This window comes from Manis javanica, chromosome 13, assembly GCF_040802235.1.
Source record: "Manis javanica isolate MJ-LG chromosome 13, MJ_LKY, whole genome shotgun sequence".
Classification (NCBI taxonomy): Eukaryota; Metazoa; Chordata; class Mammalia; order Pholidota; family Manidae; genus Manis; species Manis javanica.
This window is the reverse complement of record NC_133168.1, coordinates 61,059,113-61,080,651: the sequence shown is the minus strand read 5'-3', so window position 1 is coordinate 61,080,651 and position 21,539 is coordinate 61,059,113. Positions and strand designations below refer to the sequence as shown.

Sequence of the window (21,539 nt, the reverse complement as noted above, 5' to 3'; positions counted from 1 at the left end):
TGCAAAACAGCTACCACTGTGGAGTTAACTAGATGGTCCCATGTAGAAAATGTGGATCTCTATACCTGAAGTGAATTACAAAATGTTAGTCAATCTTAATTCCTATTATTTAAGAGAATGACACCCATTAAATTGAATAGATCATTAAAAAAAAAATCTGAGTTCATTTTTAGCTACTGTTCATCTTTAGCTTTTCACTCAAAGATGCTAAAAAGCAGTCTTCTATTAATCTAGAATGGATTTTTTTCTCTCCTGACTTTCAGACCATTTTCTCTTAGTAGTAGGATAATGGCCAAATGACTCTTGGAATCAAGCTGATCGAGATGAAACAGCCAGCCATAAACACTTCCGGAATAACATATATTGGGCATATTACTTAAAATTTAAATATGGCCTTTCTCCCAACAAGCTGAGTTATGTTTGGTTCTCCAAATATTTTTGTAAGTTAACTAAATACTTTTTAGAGTTAATTAATAGACAAAAATTATGATTCCCATTGAAAAGAAAGGAAAATTATTAAAAGATTAATTTCTAGTCCGCCAAGCTATGGCCTGAACTGAATAAAAATTCTTGGCACTTTAACTAATAGGCCACTTATGAATATCAAGCCAGCTGCTGAGAAAACAAACTCTCAAATTCCTCTGGGCCATTTAATGCTGGCTAACACCTTGGAGCGTACAATCTTAGAAGATCCACACACACAAAAATTCCAGTTCAATAACCAGGCAGTCACTGTGTTTTATTTGTCTAATTAGATCAAATTCTTGGCACAGTGTCTGGCACAAAGTAGTGCACTCGATGTTTGTGGAACAGAGATCGTTTAGAAAGGCTGGTGATGTCTAGAAAGGCTGTGATCATAGAGATGCCCAGAGCTCCCTAAAATCCCAAACCATCTTGTCTCTGGATGTATTTTCATTCAGGACTCAAATCACTACATAGCTGTGCTGTTGCTTTTTCTTCCTTCTCATTTTTATGTTATCTTACATACACTTTGGATGGGTTTTGCACAGCTTGGGTAAGATTACGTGCCTTGCCATGATGGAGGCCCTGCCGTAAATAGAAACAAAAGAGAAATCAAATCATAGGTTAAGTGAGCTTTTGCAGCAATGAAATATTACCATTTATGCCCATATATATATATTTTTTGCCACCTTCAACCCTTGTATATGAAAGCCGCTGGTGAATCGCAGTGGCCAGAGGCACTCTGTGCTGCTTAGAGGTCTGGCAGGATGGGGGCGAGGCCTCTCTGAGTCGGCTGCATCCACACAAAGGATGATGTACGATGTGGAGATATGGGTGACTTCTTATGAGACAGATTGGTTACATTTAATAATTTATCTGTTTAATTGGGTGATGTCTAGAATGTTGTGATTATATCAGAAGAGATGCCCTTTAGCTCAGGCAGTATTTCGTTAATCACAGTGAGCTTCCTAATTTTTTTTTCTGCAACACTGTATTTCTCCCTATAAAATTTTATAGACATGCTTCTTTTCTCTTAGATTTGGATGTTTTACTAGCTAATAAGACAGAGTGAGTAGTAAACCTTTCAGGTAACTGCCAGCAGCTCTTAAATTAATATTGTAGTTATAAAAATGAAACTCCTCATAAGTGACCCTGTGCCGCAGTGGAATTTTCCTTCAGCCTCTGCACACACTCCCTTAGACATCAATTCTCTTGTTTTATGCTCTCCTAAACAATACTTACCTCTCTGTGTATCCCAGACATAGCTGTTCAGAACTTCTCCTAGCAGGTACAAAAAGTTCATTAAGATGGTTGTGGACCCAAAGAAGACGACTCTGGCTCCTGGGCCAATGTGTTCCAGGAAAGGGTACACCCACATCCCGGTTACATGGTGCACCCAGCACACCCTGCAGGGCAATCGGGGAGGAGACAGAGACCCGAGTTACTCTCACGGTGGATTTCAAAGCTTCTGCTGCAAATGTAGACCCCCATCTGCTAACCGTTTCTCAACGGTGCTAATAACACGTTTGCTTCTGACACTCGGGAGCCGCCAGAGAAACGCTGCTGTTTGTGGTCTTTTACTTTTTATTCTGAAATAATTTTAGACTCACAGTAGAGTTGCAACTATGGCACAGAGAGTTCCAGTATGCCCTGGGCTCGGCACCCCTTCATGTTAACATCTCGTGTAACCATGGTACAATTACAAAAAGGAAGCAATTAACATTGTACAATACTACTAACTGAACGACAGGCTATTCAGAATCCTCATTTCCCCATCTATGTCCTTTATCTGGTCCAGGATCCCACATTGGGTTTAGCGGCCATGTCTCCTTAGTCTCCTCCAGTCTGGCGGTTACACAGTTTCTCGTCTTTCCTGACCCTTGAGGGTTCCAGTCAGGTATCTGAAACTGTCATTTTTCCAAAACTGTTATACAATCTTCTTAATCTCTTCTTTACATAATGAAACAATATAGCATTATATTAAAACAATATGTAAATATAGAAATGAATATGCATGTATTTACTATAAATAAAGTTATACATATTGTAAATATACATAATATATAATACAACCTAGGTGAGTCTGTGCCAGGAATCTTGCAATACTGCCTCCCGACTAGATCACAGTCTGTCCTACATGTGCTGACAGAACCATCCTGTGCCCTCGCTGCGACCTGGCTTCCCACAGCCTGATCATTGGATTCTGAATTTTTTTTCTTTTGTATAATGCTTGCATAATTATTCTCTTTGCGTTCTGGAGATATTTGAGGCTCAGTGGGAATACAGCATCATTAGGCTCCACTCTTTTCAAAAGTTTAATTAGAATATTTACTCCATTGGTTTGGTCCTGATACAACTGCCAAGAGCTATTTTTCAAGATCCTTCAGTTCATTACTTTATCAACTGCCATCAATTTTGAAGACTAAATAAAATGGAAATAACTTTACTACATGGGGAATAAAGATTATGTTTTATACATATGTGTTTTGGGGTCATTTTCTTTATAATCCACGGCTTCCTTCCTCATTAAGCAGTTTATTTATGCACTTACTGAACATATATATATATATATATTATATACACACATATATATATATATAATATATATGAATATAGATTTTGGGAGTTAGTGAAGAAATATTTTTATGTATAAAGCACAGATACATATATACATGAAACATAAACAGATACATAGTTTATCTGTGATATTAAAATTTCATGGGCCCAGTTTTACATATATATCCAGAAGGATTGAAAGCATAGACAGATATATGTATACCAATGTTCATAGCAGCATTATTCAGAATAGTCAAAAGGTAGAAACAACCTAAGTGTCCACTGATGGATGATTAGGTATACAAAATTGGTATAGAAATACAATGGTGTATTATTCAGTCATAAAGAGGAATGAAATTTTGATATATGCTACAATGTGGATAGACCTTGAAAATATTATGCTAAGTGAAATAAGCCAGATACCAAAGGACAGTGTATGGTTCTGCTTACATGAGAAAATAGAATAGGCAAATTCACAGAGACAGAAAGTATAATAGAAATTACTGGGGTCAGGGAGAATGGGGAATAGGGAGATGTTGTATAATGGACACAGAGTTTATATTGGGAATAAAGAAAATGTTTTGGGTATAGATAGCAGTGATGGTGACACAACATTGTGAATGTATTTAATGACACTGAATTGTACACTCACACATGGCTAAAATGATTAATAGTATGTTGTGTATATTTTACCACAATAAAACATTCTGATGGGGTGGAGATTAGGAAAAAATACTTTAAAAAGTTCTCTGTTGGAAGGAGTCAATAATGAAAGAAAGGCTGAGAAACACTGTCTTAGTGGCATGAGACAGTCATTATGTCCATCCAGGTCAGCTTGAATAACTGTCCAAACTAAAAGATTTTTACCAGAAGAGGAAGCAAAGCTAGTCAAGCTTTCTTTTTTCTTCTTTAAAGGCTGATGCATTTGTGAAAGTCAGCAGAAATTAAATTGTTAGAACTACTCTATGGAATTCTGATGCATCATATTCTGTTTGTTCATAAACTAAAGGCAGTTTTATCTTCCTAATCTTGTCTTAACCAGCATAAGGAGCATTGTGCACCTATCAAGTGGCTTATTAATTTCCATCAAGATAATATGCAATATCTCAAAAATGTAATACCGTAACCCTGTAATTGATTTTGCAAATCAACTTATAATTTGATTCATTGTAAAACTATTTACTCAATTAGGCAAATTAGGAACAATTCAAATTGGGAATACTAGTTATATATTTTATACCTGTTCTTGGCATTCTGCTTGCTTCTGGAAGAATGTAATTTTCATTAGCAGCTAATATCTCTGATTCTAGGTCTCTCCTCCTCAGATATCATTTGCAATGTTATATGGAATCACCTTATAGTACTGAAGAGATATAACAACATAACCACATCCAATCTATCTGTAGATGACTCCTAAATTTGTATCTCCAGCCATGACCTCTTAATCTCCAGAGTTCTGTACCCAACAGCCCACTGTACATCTCCCTTCAGAGAATGCACCTCTAACCTAACCTCTCCATGATGCCATCATCATCCCTGTATCCTAATTCCTGCACCCCCCATACTCCCTGTCATCCAAGAGCAAATGTATGTTTTCCATATCTTTCAGTACTCAATTCAATGATTACCACATTAGTCCAGGAGTTGCTTGGGGTGGAAAATGTGGAGTCATCTTTGACTCTTTCTCACAATCCATATCCACTCCATCTTTAGATCCTATTGACTCTATTTTCCAAATAGACCCCAAAATCTACCTCTCACCATTGCCACCACTACCATCTGGGGTCCAGCCATCAACCCCTTTCACCAGAACCACTGCAACTGCTTTCTGTCTCTTTGCTTTTACCCTTGCTACAGCCTGCTCTACAGCCCGTCCTCCTGGGAGCAGCCAGACGGATCCATGTAGAGTGTAAGTCCGGTCATGCCACGACTTCACTCACAGGTTCTGCTCCCTGTCTCTGGCAGAGGAAGAGCCAGAGCCCCTGGACGGTCTCTCAAGGCCCTCCTGAAGCTCGCTGGGCACTTATGTGACTTTTCTTCTGCCATTCTCTCCTTTCTCACTCCGCTCTGGCCTCACTGACTCCTTGTATTCCTTGAACACATTAAACGCTCTCTATTTGTTCCCGTGCTCAGAACATTCCTCCTTACCCCATGTTCCCCGCAGTATCCCCAGGGCTCCCTTCTATCAGTACGGTTTTCCCTCAAATTTCACCTTCCTGATTGGGTATTCCCGGACCACCATATCTAAAAATTGTAACTCTTACCGTGAAACTCTCTATTCTCCATGCCTTTATCTTTCTCCACAGTCTCTTAATATACTACAGTTATTTTTACTGATCTGTTTATTGTCTGTCCAATGAGTACAGGCATTTTTATCTGTTAGATAAAACCACTGCTAGATTCTGCAGCCCTTGGAGCATTGTCTGGCACAGAGGATGCACTCAATAATTATTTGTTGAATTAAAAACTGAATAAAGGAACATCAAAAACAACATCTGGTTATTAAGCCTTTGTTATAGGACAGGTACTTTCCCAATAACAACAACAACAACAACAAACAATTTTAAAAAATCTCAAAAGAGTCCCTCATATCTCTATATCTTTTGTTGGTAAACATTTTCTGTGGAAAACAAGATAGTCACAGTTTTAACTCTAGCACTGTAGTGCAAACGCGACTATGGACAACATGTAAACAACTGTTCTAATAAAACTTTATTTGTGGACCCTGAAATTTGAATTTCATGTAATTCTCACATGTTATGAAAGAGTTATCTTCTTTCAATTTTTTTTCAATTGTTTTAAAATGTGAAAACCATTCTTACCTTGTGGGCTATAAAAAGAGATAAGAAATAAAAAGCGGGTGGCAGGCTGGATGTGGCCTTGTGGCTGTGGCTTGCTGGCCCTTAGATGAATAGTTCTCTGTGTCTCACCAATTTCACCAACTGCCCTCATGCACATTATGCCACCTTGCTGTCTTCCTACCAACCCTGGATACAGCACACCATTCTCACTTTATGAAGTTAAAAACCAGCACTTATGGAATATAATGAGAATACGTCAGAGCTGGCAATGGAAATGTGAAATTCTCAGTTCAGGGAAGTGGACAACTATTCTGAGTTTGGTGCTCTAATATGACACGGAATCCTTTCTACCTTATTCAAACACCCTATGAGGTGTGATCATCGCCATTTCACAGATAAAGATGCTGAGGCTGGACCAAACAACTTGTCTAAAAAAGCTGATAAAGGAAATGCTCCTCTGACTTACTTTTTGCTGCCTGGACTTGCTTCCCTAAATGAGGTATTTACTATTGTCTCCAAAAATGAAGTGAAGGTTTGCTTTTTTTTCTTTTTGTCTTGGCTTGGTAGGTCATCACACCATCTCGGATATAGAAACCCTGTTAAGTGGGGGTTTACCTGGATCGGTGTGGTTGATGCCCCCACTTGTCCTAACAGGCTGTGCTTTCACCATCTGTTTCCTTGATATAATCAGGCTCAGTTTTCTGCACAAAAATGACTCATGGCCTTGCTCATCTACTCATAGAATTCTCAGTTCTTGGCTGACTTTCAATTTCTGCTCATTCTAGGCCTTCTTGTCTTAGTGCCCAAATAGCTTATGCTTAAGATGACACCAATTTTAATTTTAGCCTAAAATATTGATAACCATTTGTGTGAGTGTGTGTGTGTGTGTAAATGTGAACACATAGAATACATATGGTATCATAAGACTTCTGGGATTATTTATTTTACTAATTGTACTTCTAATTTCATTCACCTTAATGTGTAATTGGAAGTGACTTTTATTAATTCCTCTAGAGTACTGTGACTCACATTAGGGACAGAGAAGTAAGTGAGGCAAAAGTGATTTTTGTCCTCATGTAGTATAGCCACATGACGATGTCGAAATTAAAGGGGAAATTACAAGTGTAGTCTGAATTAAAAGGTATATGTAGGAGTTTCATGTGTGCACAGGAAACATTCTCTGCTCTTTTTTGAACCTTAAACTTACCATTCATCTTTCTTTTGTGTTTTCAACTTCTTTCAAACCAATGTTTTCATAGGTGACACATATGCTCCAGTGTCTTTCATCAAAGCCCAACCAGAAAGTTTCCATCAACTTTACAAGTAACTGTTCTGTATCTCTCCTTCTCTTCCAGGGCAAACTTCTTCAGTGAGTCTAACTCACCGACTCCATATCTATATTTTGTACCCATTTCTCCACCCACAGCAGTCTGGATTCTTTTCTTGCTCCTCCACCAAACATACTGGCTTTCTGACATCTCCTGCTTTTCCTTCTACCTCTTTGGCTGCTCTTCTTGATTCTCTTTGTAAGACTCTTCATCACCCAATCATCACATCGAATTTCCTTAAGGATTGTTTTTTAAGCCTTCTTCTCACATTGTGCATTCTCACTTAATGAATTCACTCATGCCCCCTCTTTCCTGTCTACTACCTCTACATAGATATTTCACAAATTCATGTCCTAGTCCTGATTTCTCTTTCCTTCCCAGAAAACTTTATCAAACAGTCCTCAAAACATCTCATTTCACACATCTTAAAAATGCCTCAGCCTTGATATGTCTACAGCCAGTCATGATCTTTTTCTCAACCCTGGCCCTCCTCTGGTATTCCTCATCTCTGCGAATGGTGCTATTATTTGCGCAGCACTTCCCTCTCTTGCCTTACACGTATTCGGTCCATTACCTTGTCTGGTCAAGGCTGCCGCACACACCTCTCGGGTGTGTTGGGTTTCTGATCCCCTTCACCCATGCTGATTTGTCTCCTCCTCCATCACCAGCATATTAACTTGTGGTCTGATCCTGTCTGGAGTACTGTAATAGTTTCTGATTTGTCTCCACATCTACTTTTGCCTCCTCCTGACTCATCTTCACAACTGCCAGAGTAATCTTTCCAAAACGGAAGCCTGCACATTATATTATTGCTTTAAAAATGTCAATGGCCTCCCACTGTTTTTTCGTTAAAGATCCAAATTTTTAAGGGCACACTGAGTCTACAGTGTCCCTCACTGAGTAGCTCTCCCCTGTCTCACACCCCAGCACTGGCTTTCATTCGGTTCCTTGACTCGACCATGGTGCTTCTTGCCATGCGGATCTTCACATGCTTCTCTGTCTGCCTATGCTGTTAGTCGTATACCCCATAGATGCATTAAGTGATTTTTCTCCTTTATTTCTTAACCCAACTGTTATAACTAACCAGTCATCACTTAGGAAACCTATCCCTGATCTACTTCATTCAGTCAGATTTTATAAGGTCTTTTAGAACCATGAATCTCTTTTTTTTAAGCTCTTCTTTTATTATTACTTAAATCTGAATGATATCTTTATTTGAATAATGTATCTTCCCCTTTCAGAGTATCAAAATTCTATGAGGTGAGGAATTATATTTCTTTTTACTTCTCACTGTATGCTGAACACTTACCACAATGCCTGTCATATAGCAGGAAAATGAATAAATGAATAAGGTGGCATTTAAGCTGTGACAGGAAAGATAAGTGAGTTAGTTGAATAAATATGGAAGGCAAGAACTTTCTAGACAAATGGAATAGCACATCCATGGACCTGAAAACAAGAGAAAGCTCTCAGATGTTCAAGAAGGAAAGGTTTTTGTGGAGATCAAAGGAGAGAGGGTGTGAGAGACAGGCAGGTGCCAAACTGTGGTGGCTTTTTAAGCCATGCTAAGAATTGTAGACTCTATCCTCATGTGGACAACAGGAAGTCTTTGAAGGGTATTAAATAAATGGGAAACAGATCAGGTTGACTTGGAAACCAATTATATCAGAAATAATGGTGACCAGGACTGGAAAGGCAGCACTGGAAATGAAAATTAGTGGATAGATTAAGAGGTATTCTGACTGGTTTCTATCAAGTAGTAGGTCGTATGCAGTGGTATGCTGGAGATGGTCAGGAGAGCTAGTTGTGGGGTGTTTGCAACCTGGTTGCTTGGAAGACTAAATACATCCATGGTGAAAGCATATACACCAAGGACTGCCAAATGCTATACATGAGGCTACACACCTCACCTCCAGATGATCTAGCTGTGAAATGTTTGCTACTAACCCACTGGTTACTAGCATTTAAAAAAAACAAACAAAAAAAATGTAACAGGAAGTATCAGAAAGCCAAGCATTTAATGATGACAAAAGTTGTTTCATGAAATTTCTGCCTCACTTTTGTGTGTATGGGTGTGACCTTTGCATGGATCATGTTGCAGAAGATGTTTCTTTTATTCACAGTAAAATAAATGGGAAAGGCACGGATCTAGGAAATAGAATTAAGAGAACCTGGTGATTGATTGGACTTAGGCAGTGAGGGAACTGAGATGAGTTAATGATTAATCACAGATTCCTGGCTTGATTAACTGGGTGGAGAGTGTTGCCATTTCCTGAGACAGGGGATGCCGTAAGAGCCTGTTTCAGGGAATGACAAGTTCAGTCTGGACATGCTGAGGCTGAGGTGTCTGTAAGATGTCCAAGTGGAGATATCCTGAAGGCAATTACATGGGTTTGGACTGTAGAGAGAGGATCGATGTGGCAATGCAGAGACTGGGTTCACTGGCAAAGGATGTGGTGGAAGCTATCAGAACAGACTGAGATCACCCGGGTAGAGTAGGCCAGTAGGAAGGAAGGAAGGTCTGAAGGAAGTGGGTCCGTGAGAGAAGCCTGAAAAAGATCAAGGTTTAAGGGTAATTCAAGGAGGGTGAGAACAAAAAAGATGGGCTAATGACAGGGAATGAAGACAGAGAAGTATGGTGTCTTGTAGCCAATTCTTTGGGAATTAAGAATAATTAGAAAACCACCTTTCCTCCTGCAAAGTGGAAGCAAGGAAATGTTCAGATTCCAAATGGTTAGTGTATTATTCAAACCTACTTTGGATATTGACTGGGTATGACTGATAGATAGTAAAGGAAAACCAGTGTTGTCAAGCTCAGTAGCTCTATGCCACCTGGCCAAGTTTTATTCTATCACATAAACCGTGAGTTGTGGCTGTCACCAAACTCCCTCAAGAGACATATTCCTCCCTTTTCTGGCTTTGCCACCTTGATTTATCTTGGATAGAATCATGTACCTATTTTATCACTGACAAGCTTTAAGTTCTTGGGATTAGTTTCTTTAAAGAGGATTTAAAAATTGCTTTTATTATTTCACATTCAGATAAGGAGCTAGGCTATTCGACAACGAGGCTATTAGCTCATAAGACACCTGGGACACAGACCCATGTAGTAGTAGCTAATAGCTAACAGCACTGAATTCTCAGTGACAGGCCCTGTGCTACATATTTTATATAAGCCACTCTTTGAGGAAAGTATTATGTTAGCACCATTTTACAGATGAGGACACTGAGGCCCCGAGAGGTCCATCGGTGGGGAAGCAGGGATGTGTACCTCAGCAGCTGAACTCTGAGGCTGTATGCCAGACTCCTCTAGTGCTTGGAAGACTAGGATACAGTAGATGGGGACAGGGCTCTGGACAGCCTTTAACGTGCTTTGAACCAAAAAATGATTCAATTAGAAATCTCTGTGTACATTTTTTAATTTTATTCCCACTGACAATAAAAGTAATTCATGCTCATTATAGAAAATGTGTGTGATATGGAAATGTTGCAAGATGTAAAAGAAATCAGTTTTGGTGAAGTTTTAACACAAGACTGAGTCTCTTAAAAAACTCAGGTATCAGAATTTACAGCTTCCCCTGAGGTGAGTTAAACCACTGAAAGGATAAAGTAATAAACACATCACTTCACTTCCTTCAGAGAAGACACCCACTTACCTCTTAAGGAACAGTCCTACCATATGAACACTAGCCTACTGAAATTACTACACTACTTGGTAGACAATGAGCATCTGGCCCCTGGTGGGGTGAGATAAAGGACGGGCATCAGCATCTCGTCCAGTGGGTCTCTGAGCATCTTGTGTGGTACCTTCCACATGATGCTTCTTAAGGACTTTTCAAGGGCTTGACTTCTGGCTCAAATGCTGACTTTAGACCTGGCCCTCCCTCTAGATCTAATCATCTCATTTTGCAACGATTTGCAAAGGTCCCATGAACCATTTCTTGAGTATTGATTGCATGGAATCGGTAGTAAGATAGTAAGTAATGTAGTAAGGACATTTTTGAGAATCTGGAATTCTGCTGGAGTTTTCTGGAGTATGTGTACTTATTCACTTACTCAATGAACATTTCTTGAATCCCTACTGTGTGCTAGGTGTGATAAGCAGCAGTCCGGATGCAACGGTGTGCCCTTGAGGAGATCAAGGTACAGATGGGCTGCCAAGGTTTCCACTGAAAAGGGCGTAGGTCCTGGGTTATACGATAAAGGATATCTGTGTAGATGAGAACAGGCCTCTGGAAACAGGGCTCAAAACATTCTCCTTGCTGATGTGTATGTAGTGCTGGGGAATTAATGCATCAATTCATAGGCAGAAGCAAACGGAGAGATCCCATCTGAAGCAGTGTGGAAATATCCTCTAGTTCAACGACAGAGATAATCTTAGACATTACAGATATAATTCTATAATTAATTATTTACTGTGGGTTTAACAGAGTATTCTTCAAGACAATCTTGTAAGGCATAATCATAATTTAAGATTCACCAAAGTCGTTCAGTTTTCTCCTTGGGGGGAGTCCAAATTACAGAACCTGAGAGGTCTCTATACATTCTGTGCTGCCTCATGCCTTGGATTTTATTTGACTTCCTGAGCCTCACTTTCCCCTTTAGTAGAGGGGTATAAACAATACTGCCTACTTCGAGATGTAGTCATCAGGTAATGTAGAGTTCTGACCAAAGTCAACTCAGGTTAGCTAAAAAAAAAAAAAAAATCAAGCAAACAAAATAAACAAAATATCTTTCCACTGCTATTCCTTATGCAGAAATATATAATGTTTTTCTGTACTTCTCATCCACAAAGATGTTTTTAAGGTTACAAGTCCCTCCACCCATCCCTGGGGTAAAAGGCAAATTGAAAGTGCCTCCCAAAATGAATTCCTATAATGAGGTAATAAGGGAATGGCTTTCCTTCTTGATTCTAAATCACAAATATCAGAGTAATTTATCCAAAAAGGCAGGCCAATAATTGACTTCAGAATATTTTCCACCAACACATGTCCTGGCACATGTCTATACTGGTTTCAAGTTATCTGCTTCCTTTCAGTCCCATTTTCTACAGCTTACCTGGTCTTAGGGTGATGTTTCCCAGGAGAGAATTGAATTTGAATTTCCCTTAATGAAGCTCATGACCACTTTTGCTTCAGTTTAATCACTTGGACCTTCTCAAAACATGTAGGTGCCAAACATCAAGCTGACACACCAAGCATTGCGAGGAACATGTGCTCCTTCTGCAGGGAAGCAGGGGGTGTGGTGGCGAGGGACAGTCATGGCCCAAGCCGTCCTTAGGGCTGGCTGTGGTGGTGAGAGCCCCCCGCCTTCAAGCTGCTGGCTGGGAGGGAAGGAGGAAGAACATCCAAAATCCCACAACAGAAAACCGTAGTTTTCCACATTTTGCAGAAATGATTTCTAGTGTCCCTCTAGCACATTTTGTGCTCCTCCCTCTAGTAGATTCTTATTTTTAGGATTATCTGGTTATCTCTGCCATGATTACATCTTTGATTCTTGAACTCCTCGTGCTACCAATCTTTCTCACTCTGATCACAAACTTACTTTAATAAATAAGAAAATTTCCAGACACTTTTTGAGCTCCGGTTCTGTGCCAGTGCCTAGTGTCAAATTATAGTGAGACCATCTCTGTATTATTTAGCATATTTGTTCTCTGTGTGCTGCTTCTATAACTGTTAAATGTTTCTTTCATTTAACACATATGTATCAGTGCCTTCAATGTGTCAGACATGTGCATGTAACAGTGTGTAAAATAGATATGGTTCCTATCCTTGGGTCTGTGTTCCCAGTCTAACATTAATACAGACATTAGATGACACTGCAGTATTATGTCCTCACTAGTACAAGGGAGGAATGTGGTCTTTTTGTTTGTTCTGAAGTGCCTTTGCCTGAAATAAATAAGATTAGTATTAGCATGCTGTATCTTTCTCCATCCCTTCATTCTTAGCCTATCTATGTCTTTATATTTAAAGTGGGTTTCTTGCATGCAATATGCAAAAATACCAAATGGATATTATTATTTTATCTACTGTGACAATCTTTGTCTTTTAGTTGCCTTATTTAGATCATTCACATTTAAAATGATTGTTGATATAGTTGGATTAATAACTACCCTGTTTCTAAGTGTTTTCTACTTGTACTTATTTTTTTGTTTCTTTTTTATTCCCTCTCTTTTCTATTTTCTCTGTTTTAATTATTTTATTTCCTTTCATTTTCTCTTCTCTCTTAGGATATCAATTATACCTCTTTTAGCAAATTTCTTTTAGTGTTTTCCTAGAGTTACAATGTACACATTTATAACTAATCTAAATCCACTTTTAAATATTGATTCATAGGTACTGCGGATTAAAAAAAGGAGTATTCTGAATTCTTCTCCCTTACCCCTTATAACTTCATCATTCATTTCATTTATTCACATATTCTAATCACTCAATGCATTGTTACTAGTGTAATTTTGAACTTTGAACATTTTTCTAACAGATCAATTAAGAATAAGAACAATAAAATACTTTATTTCACCTTTATTCATTTTTGTATATTTTCCCTTTCTCCGTGTAGACCAAATTTCTGACCTATATGACTTTCCTTTTCTCTTAGGAATGGCTTTAACGTTTCTTCTAGGGCAGGTCTGCAGGCAGTAAATTCTCTCAGTTTTTGTTTGTCTGAGAAAAGTTCTTATTTTTCCTTCAGTTTTGAAGGACAATTTTGCTGAATATAGAATTCCAGTTTGATATTTTTTTTCTTCAACATTTTAAATATTTAACTCTACTCTCTTGCTTGGGGTAGTTTCTGGTAAGAAGAATGCTATAACTCCTATCTTTATTATGTAAGTAAAAGGTGCCTCTCCACCCCACTCCAATATCTTTCAAGATGTTGTCTATGGTCTTCTGCAGCTTGTATATGATATTTGTAGATTTTCTGGTATTTATCTTGCTTGGTATTATCTGGGCTTCTTAGATTTAGATCTGTGGTTCGATGTCTGTCATTAATTTGGGACATTAGTGGCTATATTACTACTTCAAGTATTCCTTCTGCTCTGTTCTGTCTTCTCCCTCTGGTACTCCAATTTTGTGTATGTTACACTTTTTGGAATGGCTCCTTAGTTCTTGGGTATTCTGTCCCATCCTTTTCATTCTGTTTCCTGTTATATTTCAGTTTGGGAAATTTCTATTGTCATATTGTCAAACTCACTGATTCTTTCCTTGGCTGTATCCAGTCTACTGATGAAGCCATCAAAGGCATTCTTCACTTCTGTTACAGTGTTTCTGATTTGTAACATTTCTTTTGATTTTTTTTCTTAGAGTTTCCAACTTTTTGCTTACAATACTCCTATTTACAAATGTTGTATACTTTTACTGTAAGTTCCCTTAATATATTAATTATAGTTACTTTAAATTCCTTCTCTGACAATTCCAAAATTTGTGTCATATCTGATTCTGATGCTTGCTTTGTCTCTTCAGGCACTTTTTTCTCTTTTTCTTTACTATTACCTTTGCAACTTTTTTTTATTGAAAGTCAGACATGATGCTTGCAGTACCAGAAACCAAGGTAAACAAAACTTTATTGTGTTAGTCTGACTAGGACTTGGGTTGTTTAATGTTTGCTATCATCATAGGTGCCAGAGGCTTCAATTTCCTCTAGTATCTTTTTTTCTCTTTCCTTGGTCTTTGAGTTTCTCTATGAACTGTTTCTTAAATAGAGTCTGTGTCTCACAACCTGTTATACTGGAGCCCTGTTGGTGTGGTGGTAGGTGTGGGGATGGGGATGTGTTCTTTAACCATATGGTTACATTTGGTCTTTCAGTGGGTCTGTGTACTGGGCTGTGAATCAGGAGGTCTGGAGAGGGCTAGAGTTGGGTAATTGCCCTTCCCCCAGGTCTCTAAGTCTCTAGTAAAGTCTTTTTCTCTTCTAAGAAGGACTTTGTTGTTGAGTATTCTCAGGATATATTTCAAAATGGTTATTTTTTCACTATTCTTGCCAAAACACAGGGATATTTTTGGCTTTTCACCATTGGTCTCATTCATCTTTGAGTCTCTATCAGTTAACACAGCTAACGTATAATGAATACTGTAGATACTGTAGTACAAACAAATCAGTGAATGAAGGTTAAGTCCAGGAAGAAGATGGTCTAGAATAAAAAGTAGAAAGAATTTCTCCCTCAACACTGATGGCTGCATTCAAAATGCAGGTCAATTTAAAATTTATTTTCATTAAACAGAGGCAAAATGTTGATTTTCAATTATTTTTAAAATGGGAAAATGGGTGCTTTGCATACTCTGGAAACAGTTGAAGGCTTTCCTTCTTTCCAAAGAGTGGTCTGGCTCACTTAGGCTTCTGGAAGCAGTGCATGTTTCTAGCAGGCAGCTCTTCCTCTGGCCTGGCTCTGGAGGTTCTGCTTTGCTTCCCCCACTAAGTTCTCTGTATCCCATTTTCTTTATCAGTAAGTCCTCTCAGTTTTCAGTTCTGCTGACTTGAATCTTTGCTTTGCTCTGATCTCATTCTTGGCTGTCCCCTGGAAAAGTCCCCATTCCCACTACCATCCACCTCACTTCAATGGTGAATGGATGCTTCCTAACAACTTCAAGCTAAAAACCTTCAACTCTTGATTCAGTTTAAATTTCTTCCATCTCAGTCTTGGGTTTTTTCTATTTCTGCCTCACAGGCCAAATTCATATATAGCTCTCTATTAATCCCTGTTCTCCACTTCATTAAAGTTTTTCTTTTAAAGCATTTAAAAATATATTTAATATAAGGCAAAAGTTTTACATACCATGTATTTAATATATGGCAGAAATTTTACCTCCATGTCTGTTACAACTATACTTAGGCCATTTATGATGAAGGCTAAAACTACAGGGGAAAGCCACACAAAGCTCTGTGGAAACTTAATAAAGCAGCTAAAACTGAAGTACTAACATCCTACCAGTTCATAAACATTTTCAGATCTTTTAGCCTGTGAGAAGGAGAAAATTCAACTAAATTAAAATAATAGTTACAGTTTTTACTCTCTACTGAGTAAATGGCAGAAATGATGTTTTGGCAGGACTGGATAGAATGATGCTAAGCCTTTGCAAATTCTTCTCTCTATCTGAATGACTAAGTACCAGTTGACTCCTCTGATGATTTCTGTTAGAATCGGACAGGCTGGAAAATAAAGTTTCTCTGTGCTGCCATGGGCTCAAATACTTGACTCATGACCAAAAGGAAGTGACATAAGAATGCATATATTTTAGACAACAAAGACGTTGGGCAAATCCAGGTGTTGAGTCACTACGAGAAATGAACACATACATGAACACAACAAAAAGCAAAAGCAATGTTCATTCTATAATGTTATCCTTATCTTAAAAAGTTGATATTTTTCTTCCGTAGCCTTACCTTGTACTCTTACTAGTGTGCAGTGACCAAATTATCTTTTGTAAGATTCAGCACTGATGAAGTGATTCTATTCATTACTCAGTTATATTTGTCCCTAGAGCAATACTATGAGATCACTGAAGGTCATTAATAGGGCATAATGTAATAAGATCAAAGAGACACTAGTCCCTCTTGGTGGACAGCTGCATAAAAGAAAACCTGAGTAGATGCATGCCCTTCCTTAGTGTCACACCCAAAGACCAGCTTCCTGACTATACAGGCATTACCAATATTCTATTTCTTTTCATTAAGCAGTGACATGTGAGTATTTGGATACTGTCTGTGTTACAAATGGGAATAACAAAAGAAGGACTGCTACCATGGAAACCTGCCTGATGGCCTTTGTGGTGAGCTCCTTGCTACTCGAATGCAAGCAAACTCCACACAACAAAGGGCCGATCAACATTAGGCATAAATCTTCTATGCAAGAGCACTGATTATTAACTTTAATGAATGCCTTGAACATTGCAATCTGAGGCAGCATTATTCTTGTCCAACCTCATTATTAATAAGCACAGGGAACTTGCATTAAGATGTACTTTGGATTGCAAAGCAAGAGTCAATTTAAGGCCATCTCCCACCATTTGTCTCTTAAAAACAAGCTACATAGTTTAAAGATACATACACTGAGAAATAAACTATTAAAAGCAAACTAGGAAGCTGAATTGCTGCCAGCTACATTTCAATAGATTGACTTCACTTAGTTTGTGTATGTCAGACAGCTCTTCTTCAACAAGGTGCCTTCTTCAAAGGAAAATTCATTCAAAGCTTTAGAGCATTTTTCAAATGTAGCTATATTTAATACGTATAGATATTTTAAAGAAGAATATTAGTTCAACTTAAGATCATGTTCAAGTGATGTCTCTACTGACCCAATATGCTATTAAAAATCCTGATTTCCCAGTATATAATAATTTTTGGAAGGTTGGTGATTAGAGAGAGAGAGAGTGAGAGACTGGTAGGCCAAGGAATCCAAGGATCAAAAATGTAATCATGGCAGAGATAACCAGAACATTGTAATCCTAAAAATAAGAATCTACTAGAGGGAGGAGCACAAAATGTGCTAGAGGGACACTAGAAATCATTTCTGCAAAATGTGGAAAACTACGGTTTTCTGTTGTGGGATTTTGGATGTTCTTCCTCCTTCCCTCCCAGCCAGCAGCTTGAAGGCGGGGGGCTCTCACCACCACAGCCAGCCCTAAGGACGGCTTGGGCCATGACTGTCCCTCGCCACCACACCCCCTGCTTCCCTGCAGAAGGAGCACATGTTCCTCGCAATGCTTGGTGTGTCAGCTTGATGTTTGGCACCTACATGTTTTGAGAAGGTCCAAGTGATTAAACTGAAGCAAAAGTGGTCATGAGCTTCATTAAGGGAAATTCAAATTCAATTCTCTCCTGGGAAACATCACCCTAAGACCAGGTAAGCTGTAGAAAATGGGACTGAAAGGAAGCAGATAACTTGAAACCAGTATAGACATGTGCCAGGACATGTGTTGGTGGAAAATATTCTGAAGTCAATTATTGGCCTGCCTTTTTGGATAAATTACTCTGATATTTGTGATTTAGAATCAAGAGAGAAAAACTCAGTCAGCTTGCAGTCACCAAACCATAATACTTGCTTACAGACTTTCCTCATTCATTTATTTCTTTAACAATTTTTTTGAGCCCAACATTTTATTAGGAGGTAGGAACATAACACTGAACAAAAGAGGCATAGCTCCCGTACTTCAGACTTCATCATCTGGAAAGAAAGCCAGACGTTTAAGGAGCAATTCCAAATATACTATCAGGATGAAGCAGCACAGACCTAAGCTAGACGGGGCAATTAGGAAAGGTTTCTTGGAAGAAGTGATGTTTAGGTGAAATCCAAGGGAACCAGTAGGTCAAGGGGTTCAGTTGAAAACAGAGAGACAGATGAGGGGAGAACACGTGTGAATATCTTGAGTCAAGAAAGAGTGTGGCACGTCTGAGGGATGGAAAGGAGTCGAGTGTGGTTGAAGGGCAGAGGGTGAGTGGGCAAGGACAGGAGACGAGGTGGCACAGCCACCTGGGCCTTTGGAGTCACTGAAGGATTTCAGCAATGAAAACCTCTCCAGATACTGCAACTGCTTCATGACCAGTTCTTCTCCATGTATGCACAGACAGCAAATGAAAGTATCAAGAATAATCAAGAAATCACTGCTCTTTCCCTCCACAGTTGCTCAGGTATCAGTAAAGGTGTGTGTGTGCTGGGGATGATCACACTGAGACTGGTTGCCTTCCCTTATTTAGTGCCCAGGGCAAGAAGATGTCATGGTAGGTGTGGGACAAATGTAGCACATGTTAATGAGCAACCCAGAAAGAGAAGGATCTGCCCCTAAAGGTTGCTATTGAATGTGGCTCTGTTCCTACTGGGTGAGATGGGGAATCTGCATGGCACCTTTTACAATGATTCCTGTTGCTCCTGAGAAACACCACGCTCTCCTTAGTGAAGCTCCCTGGACTTCAAGACCACTGTCACAGGTCCTGTCTGACACCTTCAGTAGCCTAATTATGCTATTCTGGCTTTTCTGTCCCTGTATGTCTCTGTTTGTACGTTGTTGGGTGTATGGACTTGGGTGATGGTGTCACCCACATGAGGCCTATTTGTGCTCATGCTATCCTATTTCTGGACCCAGTTAGCTGAGACTTGGAAGAGTATTTTCAAAAAGATTGTGAGAAAAAGATGTTCCAGCTTCACTATCACAGCAGAGAAAGGATTTGTAGGTGACATCAAGGAGACATGGTGCCATCTTATCCTGGATGTCAAACAGGAGCTTCCACTGCTTACTGTCCTCCCTGGAGAATACAGCTGAGTTCCCTCACATAAACAAAGGCTCTCTGGCAAGGAGAGGGCTTAGATCCAGAAGCTCTTTCTAGCTACCCTTCTAAAGCACGGCATTGTAGTACTCATGAGAATGTTTCCAATTCAACTATAAGATATGGTGCTTATATTGGAAAGGACCTATATATCAACACAATAAGCACCATGTGGTCTGGGGTATTAGCAAGTACCCTGGTGTTCCTGGCTGTAGAACACAAACCAATGTCATAGCCCTGGAACAAACTACAGTGAAAATGAAGATTATCACTCTGAGTGCAAATACAGTGTCTGGCTACTTTCTTGACCTTCCAGCAGATGTGGATTAGCAAGCAGGACTCTGATGAGTTTGGCCTATTGGCTGCTGCAAATGTTTTTAAATTGACTGCTGGCAGACACACCATACTTTCTGTATGAGTGAGATCACAAGTTTGCCTGGCAGAGCAATACATCTTATGTTAGGCTCATCTACCTGGAGTAGGTCTTCTTAAAAAGACACCTGTCCTGTGTGATAGGCAGGCAAATAGCACTATTTCACACTGTACTCAAGTTAACCACATCTTTATAAAACATTTTCTGAAATTCTGTACATATGTTTGGTTTGAAGTTTAGTATATTCAGTTGGACATTTTGTGTGACAAAAGAAGGCTAAAGGTATGGGATTATTTAAGGGATTTGGCTTGATGTGATGGCTCTTTAGCTGACTGACAATTTCTTGTGAACTATTTACTCCTCTAGAGGCTGATCAGATCTGAACAGAGTACTGACGGCAAATCCTGAATTTCTCTAGAGGCTGGTAAGAATTTATGAATGAGCTGTCACTTATTTCTTGCAGTCTTCCAGCAGAGCTGGGAAATATAGCTAATCCAAGCTGTTGGATTCCATTTTCCTTCTTATCCAATGCTTTTCCAGCAGGGTATCACAGGGCTAAATTACTCACTATAGTTGCAAAATGGTTTGTATTTGTATCTGTAAATTTATGCATTGTCTTAATTTACATAAGATTTTTGTACATATTTCTCAGCTTTTAAGGATGACTTACACATCTTGCTTTTCTACTGTTATGTGAGACTATCATGGCCCAAGGATACATCATAGAATAAGGAAAAATAAAAGTGCTATCAGAAAAGAAAAGAAAAAAACCTCCAAAACTGGAAAAAACAAACTACTGAAGAGTTTTAAGTAAAGTGATCGACGTGATCAGGTTTGCCTTTTAAAAAATACTTGGGCCAGGAAGTGGAAGTGGACGGGAGACAGCATCAGAAAGCTTCTGAGAGGGTTTGACTGTCAGGTGTGGGTAGATGAACGAGGTCTGCCAGATTAAGAGATCCTGTATCATAGGACACGGGCAAACCAACAACGAACCGACCACACAAACACACAAACACAGGTTTGGGGAAGGGCATCATATGAAGAGATAAAATAAAAGCAGTTTTGGTGGGGAGAGTAGAGGCAGAATTTAGATTGCAGTGGGGCAACACGTCAATGGCTCCAGATGTACTAGACTTCCTTGGGGTATAAGCTCAAAGCTGGCGAATGTATCTCCTCATCTGAACTGTTTATTTTCAATCAGTTCTTATTTAGTGCCTCCTTGGGGGGCCAGTGATGCAGGAGCTCCAGAAGACACAAATGCCTGGGAACTCTCCTGCTCCCAGTTCCTGCAGGTTGTGGAAACCATCTGTTGGAGGCGAGACTGGGCAGGACTGGCGTCATTGTAAAGATGCCCATGCGCTACCCCATGCAGCCACCTGTTGGCAGCCGCACTCAGAAAATAGCGCCCAATGCAGGGCAGCCGGAAGGCCCCGAACTTCCTAATGACAAATCATCCCACACCACTAAACTACATGCTAATTGCGCCTTGGCATAAGGACCAATGAGACCCACCAAATGGTTATGCTAATAAGGCATATGGAGCCGCACCAACCAGGTCAGAGCATGAGAACTATATAAGCAAGCCTCTCCTTCCCCTCTGGGTCCTGCCCAACTCATTTGTTTCACAAAGAGCTGAAGAATAAAGCTTTCTGCAGAAGAATCCTGCTGTTGTTGCATGCTGTTCTTGCAGGCGAGGACAGGGCACGCGACAAGTGGTGCCGAATCCCGGGAACCAGAACATCACCGGCACAGGGAGGACCCTTC

General features: G+C 39.4%; 1 protein-coding gene across 8 annotated transcripts in view; it reads right to left on the bottom strand.

Moving 5' to 3' along the window:
* The window catches only part of AIG1 (androgen induced 1), a 237,581-nt gene that overhangs the window by 4,966 nt on the left and 211,076 nt on the right, over positions 1–21,539 (bottom strand). For 4 of the 8 annotated variants that reach the window (XM_073219686.1, XM_073219685.1, XM_037022078.2 and 1 more), the window contains 2 exons: positions 1,705–1,868; positions 1,030–1,047 (listed from right to left, as the gene is read on the bottom strand). The exons of 1 other annotated variant lie outside the window; for it this stretch is intronic. In XM_073219686.1, the coding sequence (XP_073075787.1) occupies positions 1,030–1,047; positions 1,705–1,868 (182 nt within the window). The remainder of the gene's footprint in view (positions 1–1,029; positions 1,048–1,704; positions 1,869–21,539) is intronic. 3 more of the 8 variants (XM_037022084.2, XM_037022082.2, XM_037022077.2) reach the window with 1 other exon arrangement.